The following is a 15,485-nucleotide window of genomic DNA, read 5'->3' as shown; positions in this document are numbered from 1 at the left end:
TCAGGTAAAACGTGAGTTCACCTAGAGAGATGGTGAAAAAGGAGGGTAGTCAACTTCAAAGCGCTCAATAAGGTTGCCAAGCTGTTCACACATCACCATCCCCTGTGTTAAAACTGGAAACATGCAGAGGAAATCAAATACATGTGTTTATAGAGATGTTGCACAGCCATCTCCTTCAGCACCATTCTGATAATATAGGAAAGTTTGGAACAAAGGATCATGTTTTGTTTGTCATATACTTGCTTTTATGCAGTCGCGGAAATAGACCATTTCAAATGGTCAGGCTATGGCCACATGTGAGTTTAAGGGAACCAAGAGTCTCCAAGTTTCCAGTTCTATCCAATTTATGCAATTCCACAACTATTTAAGAATGCTGCCCCCGTATGCATAATTATTTAAATACACCATTTTAGAAAAAAGGTGAAAATGTATATTGCGTGCAAAAAACAGCATGGTTTTTGCCCAAAAGTGCATGGAATTGGCATAAAGTGGGCATGTATGTAAAGGGGAGACTCATAGGTAGCAATAAATCCCCTTTTCATTCAGATTATCTTGAAGTCAGAGGTCAAGCAGCCCCTTCAAAAATGGCCATACTAGTTTTTCTTAAACTTTGGAGCATTATTTTGCCAAGCTTCCAGAAAAGCTAGACATGATTAGCACTTTAAGAATTCCTCAGGTCTTGTAGTTTTATATATACCAGTATCCATAGGCAGGTCAGAGGGGGTCCCCGTTTTATAGGTTTTGGTTTGTTTTCCACATTAGGGAAAGCACAACATTTTTCAATGATCTTATTATTATGATCTCTTTATTATTAAATCAACAAATATTCTTTAAAAAGCAGAAGTATTACTCAGCCGATTTAGAGCAAACAATTACACTTTCAGTAAAGCCGTATTTGGTGTTTTCGCCTTCATAGCAAAAGTAACATTTTCAATTCAAACATTCATAATAAAGACAGTGGGAAGGATAGTGTTGTATCCCGGTGAGGGAAATGTTTAGGTGATGTTGGCACAGATGCCCCATCATGTTAGATGTCTTGCTGTTAAAATATTTGACATTTGTCTTTTTTTTAATTGGTGACTCAATTCAAAATGTTCCCAGGCAGCGGACTTAAAAAATGACGGTGCATAAACTTTTGTTTTCTTGTGGAATGCAAAAACGGCAGCTCACGTGTGCAAACCAGGCTGTGGATTGTGTTTCGAACTCATCTTAGGTTTTCTAGGTGTATCTATGCATGTATACATTTTAATTCATTCTCTCACATTCTACAACTTATCAACTTAGCTTGTGTTGTGGCATCATTCATCCACTATCTGCAATCATTCATCAAATAAAATGAAGTGCTATGCTATGTGCATGTACATGTAAAGGTTAAGTGTAACAATCAGCATAATCACAGAATTCATACAGTATATGGCACAAAATTTAAATGACAGATAGGCCTAATTTTGTTGAAGTCTTTCCCGAGCAATAAACTAGAGAGCACTAATAATGTCTAGAGAACAGAGTGGGTCAGAAACCATTTTAAGTCAATGTCACGATTCCTAAACTGTTGCTTTTATGAGACATTATGGCATTTTTCTGTGCATAGTTGAATTAAAATTTCTACATCATGATGTTAACAACGTGAAATGACACCTCTTTCAGAATAGGGGCTGAACTTTCTTTTCTTTTCCCCGATGTCTGGCTCTGCCCACTCCACTGCCATTCGGACGTGGCACTGATACACCCACCAGGAGGGATTAGGGAAGGTTTAGCAACTGTGCCAGCCTCGCTCCCTGTGCCACCCCTTCCCTCGGCACAGAGGGGGGTCCCGCTTGGCATGGCAAGGTGAACTAGCCTCTGATTGATGGGCATGGTTTCAGCCCGCTACTGTGCTCCCAAAGGCCCGTGCCTCCCTTTCCTTTCTCCTACTGCTGTCTTGGCAGCGGTGCCCACCTCCTCTTCCATGCCAGGCAGCCAGCTAAAGCTCCTGGTGGGCACATCAATTACATAGCGGCACCTCCCCTCTTTTCTCATGTCTATCTGTGGGTCTGTCTACCGTCTCAGACGATGCCAATCTGGTCCCTCTCCATCTCCACTGCTGTCTATAGCTATCTTCTATATGTGTGTGTGTGTGTGTGGTTTTATACCCTTGTTCACAAATATATCTTTGCATATGCACAAATGCACATGTATTCATGCACACACTCCTGCTCCCTCTCTTCTGCAGGTCATAATGGTTGGTGGGAAAATCCTCCCCAGAGAGCACTCATTGCCACAGGCTCAGCTGTACAAAAGGCTCAGGTGTGTCCATGTATGTGCATGTGTGTGGTTGCCTGCGCATGGCTGCTTTTTGCCTTTTTAAAATTTCTTTATCTAGTGCTTAATTATTTACCGCTTCACGTGACCGCCTTATAAATGACGGTATGAAAACAAAAACAAATTGCAAATTACAAATTGTAAGGGGGAAAAAACAATCGTCATGTCAATACTGTATTTTTCTGTTTCTGAAGTCGTTTAACATGAATATTTCAACCTTCCTTTGGATTCTGGCGGCTAGTTGCTCTTGGCAAATCATGAATCATTTACTTGCGGCGATAGTACGCCATCTGGAGTCTTCATCAGATCATTGTCTTTTATTTTAAGCAGTCAAGTCAAGGGATTTGATTTGGTTTTGAAGGAATAAAGGCAAAGGCATGTTTCTCCATTAATTATATTGATAAATAATCTGAAATATTTGCGGAAACATTGCAAATTGGCACACAAAAAACTGTCTCAACTAACGAAATAGTGTCTGGTTGAATTAGTTACATAGCTTAATATGAAAGTTGAAGATAAAGATCCAGTAAATTACATGTAAGCTACACTAAAGTGTGGAGTAGAAACACATCAGCAAAGAAGCCTTTAAACTGTGGAAAAATATGTGTAGACTTATCTAGGATAATATTATTTTAATACTATTATTATTAAAATGAATAACTTCTACTGGAAACTAGAGGGTTTGGGTTTATCAAATGTATGGTATAATATCAAATCACACATACATTTGTATCTGTGAAACTGTGCTCCCAATTAAATATTTACAGTTAATTTACCTTCTAGTAGCTGACCACTGCTTTCTTTTTGGAATTCATTAGTTTTATTTATAAAGTTTATTTTCACATATAACGGCTTGATTCGAAGTATTAATTATCTATGTACCAGTGTCCTGCTGAGTAGTTTCAAATAAAGTACGTTTAGGGACAAAAACAAACAAACAAACAAACAAACAAACAACCAAAAGACAGAAGAGTTTGTCACTCACCCGCTCACGAGTTTAGTCCAGTACGGAAGCCTGGTTGGGGAACCTGAGAAACCGAAGCGGGGAAACTAAATGGTAGTGGGGCACAATGGCGGCGGGGCCTGGTGTTTCTATGCAGAGCGGCAGCCCTGCGAGAGAACTTTCTCTCTCGGTTCAGCCAGGAGGGAATCAGCCTCATGGGGAACGGGTCAGATCCGAAGAGGTGACAGGTAAGACGTGACCCGTACTTGAGTTGCTTTGCCTTTCTGAGTTTTGTTATGATAATGATCTGGCTAGGTGTACCAGGCGACTCAGGCTAATGACGGCTAACGGCTAGCTAGCTACTTTTATTAATGCTTTTGGCACACAACTTGAGTGAATCTACAGCTATTTGGATTACTTAAACATTCAATGAGGTACACTCGTGAAACACAAGCTGGCGACAATGGTTAAGATGTCATGTTTGGTAAAGTAGTAGCTAACTTCTATAGTGAGCTAACGTTAGCAAGTAGCTATCTTACTTTGTAGAAACACTAACGTTAGAGACTGCACGTAGGTCCCTAAAAGTGATTTGTTTTATAGTAAACAAGTCAGCTGGCTTGTTTTGACGTCTAGAGTGAGACAAAACAATGCAAGTGGGTTTAGCTAAACTGCCAAATATGAGGGTCAGTGACAAATAAGGATTGGCAAGATGTCAAATGGTGTAACCACAAAAGAATGATAAATATGAAATACTTTAACAGCAGATTTTGATATTTTTAAGGCATGTCATGTGATTTGATTTGATGGATTTGCACAGTAAAACAAAGCAACAGAAAGACCGTAACAAAGGAAAATACGCAAGTTCTGCAGCTGACATTAAAGAAACCCATGAGCCTTAAAATATCACCTCAGCAAGCATTCATAGCAAATACAGAAGTAAACAAGCAAGCAAACAAACATCAAATCAAAAAGCAAGTAAGCAACATAAATCAGGAAGAAAACACAAATGTGACTTAATGATTGTTGTGTTTACGTTTCATTTTGTTATTTGCAAAAAAGATACCAAGTCCTATTAATGTCCCAAATAATCACAATACAAGACATTAATGTGAGAAAAGCTGGGGCATTTTTTTTGGTTGAGCCCTGCTACAAATAATTGTGGAGTAAACTGTCATGATTTGTGGTTGTCCATAGTGACTCTTAATTTACAGTAAGTAAGAAACCAAAGTTATTAATTTTCATGTAACACTATCTACACATACAACCCTTCTACCCTTCATGACGGTTTAAAAGTTTAGTTTATGTTGAAAATGGTTTTTGAGATCCTGATGATCATTGTGGAGGACATGGTTTGTGGTGTACTGAATAAACTGACAACTGAGTGTATTTGTCTGCAGTTGAATGTTCTAACAAAAAAAATACTTCTTCAAGGACATACGTGATGTAAATATGTTATTACGACATTGGTAACTTGTTGTATACTACTTTTATTTAGGTACTGTCTTTCGGGGGGGGGGAAGTGCCATTGATAAATATCACTTGTTTACAGTTATGTTGTTATAGCGAAATAATAATAATAATAATAATAGTTAAATGCATTGATTAATAATGAAATGTTAATGCAGGGAAACTGGCTTTTAACCCTGTGTGCGGATCAAACCCATTATTTAGTAAAATTTGTATTTTTTTTAAAGGACCGAGATGTAATCTGTGTGTTGAGGCTGTGAATAACTTTAAAATGTACGAAGATCAATGTGTACAACTTGCATTCCTGTGTAACTGTTATGTTGTATGTTGCATGTGTTTTTCAGAGGCAGAGAAGCAGAGTCGGATGGCTGCTCTGCTGGAGAAGCTTCATGCCAAACACAATGCGTCACGGCCATGGCAGGAGACCTGCAAGGTTGTGCGACAGGCTATGGTGAGACAGACACATCTTTATTTGAAAGAGAAAATAATCTATTTTAATTACGTGGGCAATTACATTCAAACTAGTAATTTTAAAGACTTTAAAATGCAATGAACACACATGTAATATCCATAATGCATCTTGGAAATGTGTTTTTGATAATCCCCAACAGTATCATAGAGACTCACTACCAGGCTGTTCAATATGCATTTTTAGCAATTAATCACCTAATTGCACAAAAAGGATTTTAGTTTAATACTTTACCTGCTGAGTCTGTGAAACTGTAGTCGTGGCATTTAAATCCCTGACCTATTGTGCTGACTAAGCTAGTGAATAACAAACTTAAACATCAGATCTTGTTGATGGAGCACTTTTATATTTTCTCAGCTGTTATCATATTCCTCTTTTTACTTCACTCTGTGTCCCAGGAGAAACGTGGTGTGATGAATGCTTCAGGTCACCAGCTCCTGCTCACATGCTTGGAGACCCTGCAGAGAGCGCTGAAAGGTGAGGCTGTCAACTCAAAGAAACACAGCAGAAAGTTTTCCACTAAAATGAGTTACTTTCCTTCATTAGACAGGGAAACACAACTGTATTTGGACTGAAGTAAACATTCTAGTCAAGTTTAAGGAAAAATGCTGTTTTAGTGCTAATTATTAACCAGTCTCCTTGTCTCATGTCTACAGACTTTAGAAACAGTATGCATCAATCCTATGACATAGTGCTAATATATAATTTTAAAATGTCCCTGTTCTTCTCTGCCTTCTGTTTCAGTCTCATCTCTGCCCTCCATGACGGATCGCCTGGAATCCATCGCTCGGCAAAACATGTGAGTTCTTTCCCTTTTGCTTCTGTTTTTTCATCCTCTCACCTGTTCTCTCCTGTGAAACTATGACTGAGGCAGAAGGTAACCTTAAGTACAGAAATGGAGGCTGAAGGAGGAGGAAGGGAATTCCAATAGATTTGTTTTTCTAAATTTAGCAGAAAATATGAATTAAACACACACAATTCTGAGGTCCCTGAATGACTGGGTGGGCTACTGATAAAACATTGCAGGGTCTTGTTATTTTTACTCTTCTCCTTGTAATAATTCAGTATTGATTTAGTCAGCAAGGATAATTACTTGTGTAGAAGACATATTGAAACCTAATCTTTATATGTAATCTTTTTCTTGTCTTTACAGGCTTGGCTCTCACGTCAGCCCATCAGGGACAGAGTGTTACATCACAACAGACATGTTTTATGTGGAGGTGCAGCTGGACACCGGTGGCCAGCTCGTGGACGTCAAGGTGGCTCATCAGGGAGAAAACCCTACGGTCAGTTTACAGCAACATTCATATGGCTCTGTGAAGCTGAGCCAAGTTGGTCATTGGTTATAATTAAAATCTATATGTGTGCATCATGTTTTAATTTTTTTTTTATGAATTACACTCATGCATGTTGTTGGAGACATCCAGAAAAGTGTATTATATATAACTTTTTTTATATGTTGGTCACAGAGTTGTCCTGAGCTGATTCAGCATCTAAGGTGAGTAAAACCACACACTTCCCTGAACAGTTTTCACTCCCATGTGTGTTGGGTATGTTATGTCTGTTTTGTGGAATGATACGGGCACCATTTTAGAAATACTTGTATTTGTCTGAAAACTGTCTAAACCACCTCCTCTGCTGCTGCTTGTCAGGGAGAAAAACTTTGAAGAGCTTTCCAAACATCTGAAGGGACTGGTTGAACTTTACAAGCTCCCTGGGGACAAGTAAGTACATTTTTTTTTTAAAGGATTTTTGGTTGAGGCCGACCTAAACCGTGATTAAAGACGTTATTTTTGTTATTATGATTATTACTGTTTTCATGTCAGTTATATCTAATGATCTTACTTAATTTCTGTGTTCCAGTAAGCTGAAAACCAAGATGTATATAGCACTGCAGTCGCTGGAGCTTGATCTCACAAAGATGATGCACATGTTTAGGTAAGTTCACAAAATATCTTTTTGTTAGCTTTTAGAGGATGTAATAAAACAGAATGTTATCTGTGTAATAAATCAGTCCACCTGGTAACATATACACCTATATAGCTTGTAGTACAAAAAGACACTTTTGTGTAAAAAGCCTTATTTGAACATCTCTTTTTGTAATGCAAAAACTTTTGATTGATGTGTGTTTTTCAGGTTAGCAACCAATGCTAATGCAGTGGAAACAATTCTTCATGGGAGTGTTGGCTTGCTGACAGCCAGGAGTGGTGGCCATCTTGTTTCTCTGCAGTGTTACGTGTCCCCGTATGACATATTTGAGGAGGGACCGGGCTCACAGCTCAACTTACCAGATGGCAATGGTGAGTGCATTGAGGAGGGATGACTTTATAAATGCAAATAAAACAGCAACCACCAACCATATGGTTTGCTGAAAGATCACTGTGTAACTTGTCACTTGTCTCCTGGTTTGAACAATCTTTGCAGTTCCACGCTCGCTGGGTATCGGTGTATCTGTGACGATTGAGGGAACCTCTGCCATCTACAAGCTTCCGATTGCCCCGCTCATCACTGGATCCCACCCAGTTGACAACAAAGGGTAAGAAAGTTTACCTCCTTTTTATCAGATTACTTCTAAAAGCCTGCAATGAGCAACCTCTAAATCTAACAAACAAAATGTTTTAAACATACATTAATGCACAACTCTTTGACATAATGAGAGAGAGACTGCTGATGAATGTATGTTTCATTTATTTCAGGACACCTTCCTTTTCCACTGTGACCAACTCAAACTGTGTGGACCTGCCAGCTTGTTTTTTCCTCAAGATGAACCGCCCCATGCCTTTCTCACTGTCCTTTATTCAGAGACTAGGCAATGCTACATGTGAGTTTATCTCATGAACACCGTTTTTTAATGAATATGTACTTAATGAGCAGGGTTTTGTTTAATAAGTAGGACTTACCCTCTCTCTTCTTTCACAGCGATCCCAGTGTTTGAGAGCTCCCCCAGCCTCTCACCTCTCTACCAGTTAATTGTCCAGAGCCAACACCAACTTCAGGAGGAGGGCAGCTCCACATCGCCGCCCTCCCACAACATGCACTTCTATTCTGTGAGTAGTTTTTTTACAATATTTTTCATCATCTAAGGCTTGAATGGCGCTCGTTTAATTACGTCATCTTGTTGAGTCCTCTTTTTCTGCAATGGTTTAATGTTTTTCCAGATTGAATTGAATCCTACTGCCACCTACTGCTCATCTCAATGAACCTATTCCCAGTATTCACATAACAGTAGTGGATGGAAACAAACATTCAGATTTTTTGGAAATTGGGTTAAAATTTGCAATACAATTGGATGGAAACCCGGCTAATGCAAAATCATCAACATTGTTACATTATTACAGAACTATTGTTTAAATTATTATGGCTTATTATGACCACAAGTCCATTTGTGCTGCCCTTAATTCTGCCCTTTTTTAATGGACAACCTCTCCATTCCCTCTGCCATCATAACTTAAAACATACTCGGAAAACAGAAGTTTCGCTAAATGTAAATTTGTGTTAATCTGAAAATAAATGAATGTTTTCGATGGCATGAAAGCCACATTCATGGTCTGTAGTTTGTAAAGAACAATTTTAATACACAGATATTAGTCTAAGCAAATCACAGGTTGTGTAAGAAAACCACTTGTCTTTTGTTTCAGGTGTTGCCAGACCAGCAGCACTGTTACTTCCTGAATGGTGATGCCCCGGTGCAAGACGGTCGCTCTCTTCAAGGAGCACTGGTGTCCAAGATCCCCTTCCGCCACCCAGCACAAGTGCCACTCTTGTTGGATATCATCCGGCACCAGGCAGCCTATAACACCTTGATTGGCAGCTGTGTGAAGCGAACTTCCATCAAAGAAGGTAAGATTCTGGCTCCATATTTACTGTATTTTCTCAATCAACATGTACTCTATCACTGTTGTTTTCTGCCCGATGTATTAAATTATATATTTGAGTTTATCATATTTGCTGTTGTCCCCCTCAGACAGTGCAGGCCTGCTGCAGTTTGAAGTATGTCCTCTTACTGACTCAAGTTTCAGCGTCTCTTTCCAGCATCCAGTGAATGAGTCATTAGTCTGTGGTAAGCACGCACTTTCACAAAATCGCATTAATTCAGCCTATGTTATAACAATACCCTCGGGTGATAGTGATACCACAATGTTTGAATCATGAAATTTGTTGGAATTTCAGTCTTTTGTTTACCTCTGTCCAATCTGACCTTCTTCCTCTAGTGGTAATGGAGGTGATTGACTCCAGACAGGTGTCCTGCAAACTTTATAAAGGATTGTCAGATGCTCTGATCTGTACTGATGAATTTATTACCAAAGTGGTTCAGAGGTGGGTTTGTTATTTCCTCCCGAATGCATAAATATAGGTTGTATGTTTGTTTTTTTAATGGTAATTGTGTCTTTCCCTCTCGTAGATGCATGTCAATCCCTGTAACCATGCGGGCCATTCGGAGGAAAGCGGAGACCATCCAGGCAGACACTCCAGCCCTCTCACTAATTGCACAGACAGTGGAGACCATGGTGAAAAATAACCTGCCACCCTCCGGTAGTCCCACCTACAACATGGCAGCAGGCGATGGAACTAACCCTATGGGACTGCCTGGGCTCGCAGGGGGCAACACACCTACTGGAGGAGGACCACCTGGGGGGCCTAATTTTGGAGGTCCAATTACTTCTCTGTTTGCAGTTTCCCGAACAGAGAGGCAAGCCCAAGGAGAGTGCCTAACCCAAGGAGGGGTGGCTGGACAGCAACAGCAGCAGGCTGGTCAAGGCCATGCAGATGACTACAACAAAGTCACCCAGAATCCCATACTTACTAGTCTATTACAGATAACTGGAAGTGTGGGCTCAAGTCCTAGCTCCCAGAATGCACCACCACCCCACCAAACTCCTCCCCCAACATCCTCCCCTGCCAGCAACACAAAGAACCATCCCATGTTGATGAACTTGTTGAAAGACAACCCCTCACAAGATTTCGCCACTTTGTATGGTTCTAGTCCACTAGAGAGGCAGAATTCTTCGTCTGGCTCCCCACGGACAGAGAGCATGAGTGGCGCCTGTCCTGGAGGTAGCACAAAGGGGAAGAAGAAGCGCCCGCGGGGCACAGAAAAGGGTGGTGTGATGCCTGGAACTGGTGCAGGTGGTGGTGGAGGCGGCGGTTTAGGCATGAAATCCCAACCAGGATCTTCCATGCCGCAGCACCATCAGCACCATCAAGTCTCGCATGAGGATGACTTCCACCGTGAGCTCCTTTCTATGGATGTGGATGCATCACAAAATTCTATCTTTGATGTTAACTTGACTGGTGATGGCCTGGACACTCCACATAGCATCACGCCAGCTCCTAGCCAATGCGGAACACCACCTTCTGGCCCCAACATGCCTTATCCACAGTCCCATGTCCAGTCTCAGCAACAGCAACCACCAGGTGCTGTACCGCCTCGTATGGTCCGCCTGTCTAGCTCTGATAGCATTGGACATGATATCACCGAAATCTTGTCAGATTTGCCCGAGCAGACAGGCAAAGGCAGTGGTGGGAGCCATGGGCAGCACCCCATGGGCAGCGGTGGGGAGGATGGAGGCCCTCTAGGTACCCCCATCCGTGACTCTTCCAGCTCCGGTCAGGGCAGTGCAGTGTTCGACTCGGCAGACATCTTCAACACCAACAGCAATGAGAATCCTTTCACGGATGCTGCTGACCTGATTGCTGAGGCGGCTGCAACTGCCGCCACGCCCACCAGTGATTCTTCTTCCACCAACTTCTTCCCTGATGCTGCTGACTTTAACCCTGACCTTCTGACCTCAGGCCATGGCTTCTCCCAGAACTACTTTGACGACAGCTCTCCAAGTGCAGATGTAGATATGGACCTGGTCAAAGGTTTTGGTGGAAGTAGCCAGCAGAACACCCCATCAGGAACACCTCAGAATCCCACTCCACATGGGCAGAGCACCCCAGAGCCCTCACTGAAGGACCCTTTTGATATGGGGATAGTTTTTGGAGGTGGTAACAGTGGTGGTGGTAAACCGCTTCTCGGGCAGGCTCCTGATTTGGGAGACACACATGGCGGAGGGTCCCAGAGCCCCCTCATAATGGGCCTCGCAGCTGCATGTGCTGAGTTTAAAACTTCAGAACCCAAAGTTAAACAGCCACAGGGACTTATGCGACCAAAGGATGACAATGGGGGTAGCGGAGGGAGTAGTTCTGGGATGGGGATGGGGAGCAGTTCAGGAGAGGGCAAACAGGTCAAACGTAGCAGGACCCCATCCAGTGAGGGAAAGTCTAAAGAAAAACCTCCAAAACGCAAAAAGCTGGACCCTGATGGGAAGTCCCCCTCTCACAGCTCAGGGGGGCGGCCATATACGCCTCCTAGTGGTGGCTCAGGCTCTGGGGGAAGCATGAGTGGAGGAGGCTCCAAGTCTCCTGGTAGTTCAGGACGCTCGCAAACTCCTCCTGGTGGTGCCACACCCCCAATTCCCAAAATCACTATTCAGATCCCAAAAGGGACCATAACTGGGGGGAAAACATCATCCCATAGTGGGTACACCTCCAGTAGCTCAGCCTCAAGTAGCACCGGTGGAGCTGGGGGAACCAGCAGCAGCAAAAGCCATCATTCTCACTCATCTTCCTCTGGGAAGATCAAGTCCAAAGAAGGCTCCACAACACAAGGCAACAGCTCCAAGCCAGGGAGTGGAGGGATGGGAAGTGGAGGAGGGCCATCCCAGTCTAAAGGTTCCTCCCAAGGGATGGGTGTTGGCAAACCAGGATCCTCCCCAATCACCAAACATGGGATGTCTGGGCCTGGAGGTAGTGGTGGTGGAATTGGAAGTGGTAATAAAATGAAGACTCAGGGAGGGAAGCCTACTGGTTCTCTTATGAATCCCAGTATAAAGCCCAACATCTCCCCTTCTCACTCCCGCTCCAGTAGCTCTGGTGACAAATTGTCCTCTCCTATGAAAATGCAGCAGTCCCAGGTTCCAGGAACACCTCCTTCTTCCAAGGCTAAATCGCCAATGGGTTCAGGAGGTGGTAGCTCTGGGGGGTCCAAGTCTTCTTCTAGTGGAGGAATGGGCTCCCAGAAGCCAATGGGTGGGGGCTCCTCCTCTGGTTCCACATCTTCCTCATCATCCTCAAGCTCCTCATCATCTTCCGGTTCCATGAACTTCTCAGGCTCCCAGTCTCAGTATGGTGGAGGTGGAAGTGGAGGGGGAGGTGGGGCAGGAGGAGGAAGTGGAGGCGGGGGCAGTGGTGGAGGAGGAAGCGGTGGAGGAAGCGGGGGTGGAGGTGGAAGTAGTGGAGGAGCTGGCCAGAACAATGCAAACAACCCCAACGCCAAAGGGAAGTCTCCCAGTCGGAACAAGAAACCGTCTCTCACAGCAGTCATAGACAAGCTGAAGAGTGTCGGTGGAGGAGGTGTAGGGGAGGATGGATGTGAGGTAGGGCCACCGGGAGGAGGAAATGGTTCAGGATCTGCTCCTGGTGGTGGTGGTCCTGGAAATGTTCCAGGCAGTGGACCTTCAAACATGGGTTCTTCGAAGCATGCCTCCCAAAGTGGAGAGTATAAGCGTGAAAAGTCTGATAAAGAGGCAAAAGCAAAAGTGTCTGTTTCTGGTGGGAACAGTGGGGATAAGAAGCTAATGGACCCAAAATCAGGCGGGGGAAGTGCGACCGGTCTAGCCAAAATTATCATTAGCAAACCTGATGGTGGCTCACCAAGCATCAAGGCCAAAGTGACCCTCCAGAAAGCAGGGGATGGATCTGGCGACTCGATGCGTCCCCAAATATCTAGTCTCAAAGCCTCCCCCCTCTTCAGTGGCTCCACTCCCAAGCATGACCGATCCTCCCCGAGCCACAGCCGCTCGCCAGGATACACGCCGCTCAACCACGACAGCGAGAGCGAGTCGGGCAGCAGCTCAGTTGCCGAAAAGTCCCACCAGAACAGCCCCAGCTCGGATGACGACCAGACCATGCGCCCGCTTCCCCCACAGGACTACATGAGCTCCATTCCTCTCAGCTCAGGGGAAAAGCACAAGAAACACAAGAAGGAGAAGAAGAAGCAGAAAGAGAGGGAACGGGAGAGGGACAGAGACAGAGAACGGGACAGGGACAAAGAGAAAAAGAAGTCCTCTATGTCCATGGGGCCGTCCTCGCATCCAATAAAAGCAGACAGTTGGTCCCGGTCCCCTATCTCAGCTTCAGATTCATCTTTGTCTATGCTGGGTTCGGAGCGCCCATCCCGGCCCAGTCCAATGTACATGAGGAATGAAGATGATGACCTCATGGACTCAGCTCTCACTGGTAACCTTTAATTTAATTTTTTTTTTCTCTCGGTTTTAACACATGCCTTTTAACATACAAAGGAAACTTCTATTTATTTAACTCAAGCCACAATTTGGGACTCGATATAAGAATACTGTGGCTCTCTGAGTGATCATTGTCCTGTTTAAGCTGCATTTTAATGACATATTTTACTGTTTTACTATCAATGTGTAATATTTAGGGTTTGGGAAGCCGATTGTACATGAAGTTGGTTATCCAAATACAAACTTCCTTAAGCTTTATTAAGGAAACAGATTTAAACAGTATATTTTCAAAGAAATTAACATTATTTTTGTCTTTCTTGTGATGTCAGAAGTTCTTTTCTTTTCACATTTAATACATTTTCTGCTCTTCATAATTAATTGGTGTTTCATACAAACATGCCAGATTGCCACTTATTAAGTATGTCTGCTGTTAAAGAAAACAAAGTATTGTAAAAGAAGGATACAGTGTTCAGATGCCTTGTTTTTTTCAGATAAAACTGGGAATTTTGTAGATTTTGATACATTTTGAACTGTTGATGTGCAAGTTAGTAATAGGTGAAGAAGACTGCAACTGATGATGATGATGATGATGATGATGATGGAGAAAAAGAGATGCTGTTAATTTTTTAACTGTAGAAGATTTGGAAGCTTGAAATAAACATTTCACTTCTGGAAAAAGTTCAGTGTCATGTTTCTGTATTTTAGGCTTACATTTCTTGCAGGTCTCTTGTAGTAAGAAATTAAATTCACATTTACAGTAACAAATATTTAAATACTACATTTATTAATTAAAACAAACAAAAGAGTGGGTGGATATTTTTTTTAACCTAGTGCAAGAGTCACAAAGCAACACTAGATGGCAGCAGAGTATCAGGGTCAGCAAAATCACATGGCATTCTAATGAGTTACACACTCCCAGAGGTAATGACTAGAGGTTAAATGAAATTTCACACCTTTATTCACAGGTATTAGAAAAGAAGATTTGTGAAATCCCGGTGCAACGAGAGGGACAGAACAGCAGCAAACAGCCAAACATGCACAAAACAAATCAGTTAGGATGGTCACAAGGAATGTCATCAAATAAAATGAGAAATTAAATATTGAATAATCTCAATAGCTCAATGCATTATCAAGAGGACCTCATTGTCCACTGAGATACAACCGAGTAGGCAGTTTGTTTCCCAGTTACACCTAAAATATAAATGAGACTGCTGGAGATATTTGCAAACTAATTAAATAATAAGTAGTTTGGGGAGTGTAGTTATGTATTTGCAGGTAATGTGGTACAGTGCGGTCTTAAATTACAGAAAATAATTTTTTTTTTGCCTCCACCTTCAGTAAGATATCTGCTAACACAAGAACTGGGAGAAACTGAAGCTTATATATACACACACACACACACATATGCTGATATATTACACCTGTAAAACAAAATGACGTCTGTTTGTGACCCTTTGCCGTCAGTTACATGTGTCTAACAAAGAGGGATTTCTTTTTCTTGCATTCTACTGTATTTTTCAGTGGTAAACGCAACATATCCAGAATTTCACAAGATAATGAGCAAGTATTAGAAGAAAGTCAAATAAAAAAAAAAAACACTGCTACATCATTTCTGCATTCTTAGTTTATCCTTCAGATTTTCATAATTACCGTACCTAAATTTAAATGTGGATGGCTGTTCCTTTTCAATACATACAAGCTTAGAAGTGGAGGAAAAAATGCCAGCATGCATTATAGTCGAAAATCAATAGAATATATTGAAGAAAGAAATAAATTCTAACCTTTGTCCCCATTAATGTCCCTAGTGACACCATACGATTCCAAACGAGGCTCCCAGTCAGCTGATCTGACCCACCGCCTCATATTTCTCTAGCTCTGCTGACTCTGTGATTTTTTTCAAATAGGGCCTGCTAAATTGCTTAGCTGACACAAATGAATGGAGTCCTTCTATTAGAAATAACATTTTATTATGGAGTCTTCGAGTGAAATGTGACACTCAGCTCAAATGGCACAGGTT

The 15,485-nt window shown here is 42.2% G+C and overlaps 1 protein-coding gene across 1 annotated transcript; it reads left to right on the top strand.

Annotated features, from left to right (window-relative positions):
• Positions 1–3,357: 3,357 nt before the first annotated feature.
• med1 (mediator complex subunit 1) lies at positions 3,358–14,146 on the top strand. Its single transcript, XM_059324977.1, has 16 exons — positions 3,358–3,492; positions 5,056–5,162; positions 5,579–5,657; positions 5,925–5,979; positions 6,334–6,466; positions 6,650–6,678; positions 6,833–6,904; positions 7,044–7,118; positions 7,317–7,480; positions 7,605–7,716; positions 7,877–8,001; positions 8,100–8,227; positions 8,819–9,020; positions 9,145–9,240; positions 9,392–9,497; positions 9,583–14,146. The coding sequence occupies exons 1-16, from the start codon at positions 3,372–3,374 to the stop codon at positions 13,472–13,474; spliced, it is 5,496 nt and encodes a 1,831-aa protein (XP_059180960.1). The 5' UTR covers positions 3,358–3,371; the 3' UTR covers positions 13,475–14,146.
• The last annotated feature ends 1,339 nt before the right edge of the window (positions 14,147–15,485 follow it).

The sequence above is a fragment of the Centropristis striata genome, chromosome 21 (assembly GCF_030273125.1).
Source record: "Centropristis striata isolate RG_2023a ecotype Rhode Island chromosome 21, C.striata_1.0, whole genome shotgun sequence".
Lineage (NCBI taxonomy): Eukaryota > Metazoa > Chordata > Actinopteri > Perciformes > Serranidae > Centropristis > Centropristis striata.
Note: the sequence above shows the minus strand (reverse complement) of the source record. Positions and strands in the feature narration are given on the sequence as shown.

Coding starts and splice junctions, on each gene's coding strand:
- med1 (XM_059324977.1), top strand. CDS start 3,372: ATGGCGGCGGGGCCTGGTGTTTCTATGCAGAGCGGCAGCCCTGCGAGA. Junction 7,717..7,876: donor CACCCAGTTGACAACAAAGG/GTAAGAAAGTTT, acceptor CATTTATTTCAG/GACACCTTCCTTTTCCACTG. Junction 9,241..9,391: donor GAATGAGTCATTAGTCTGTG/GTAAGCACGCAC, acceptor TTCTTCCTCTAG/TGGTAATGGAGGTGATTGAC.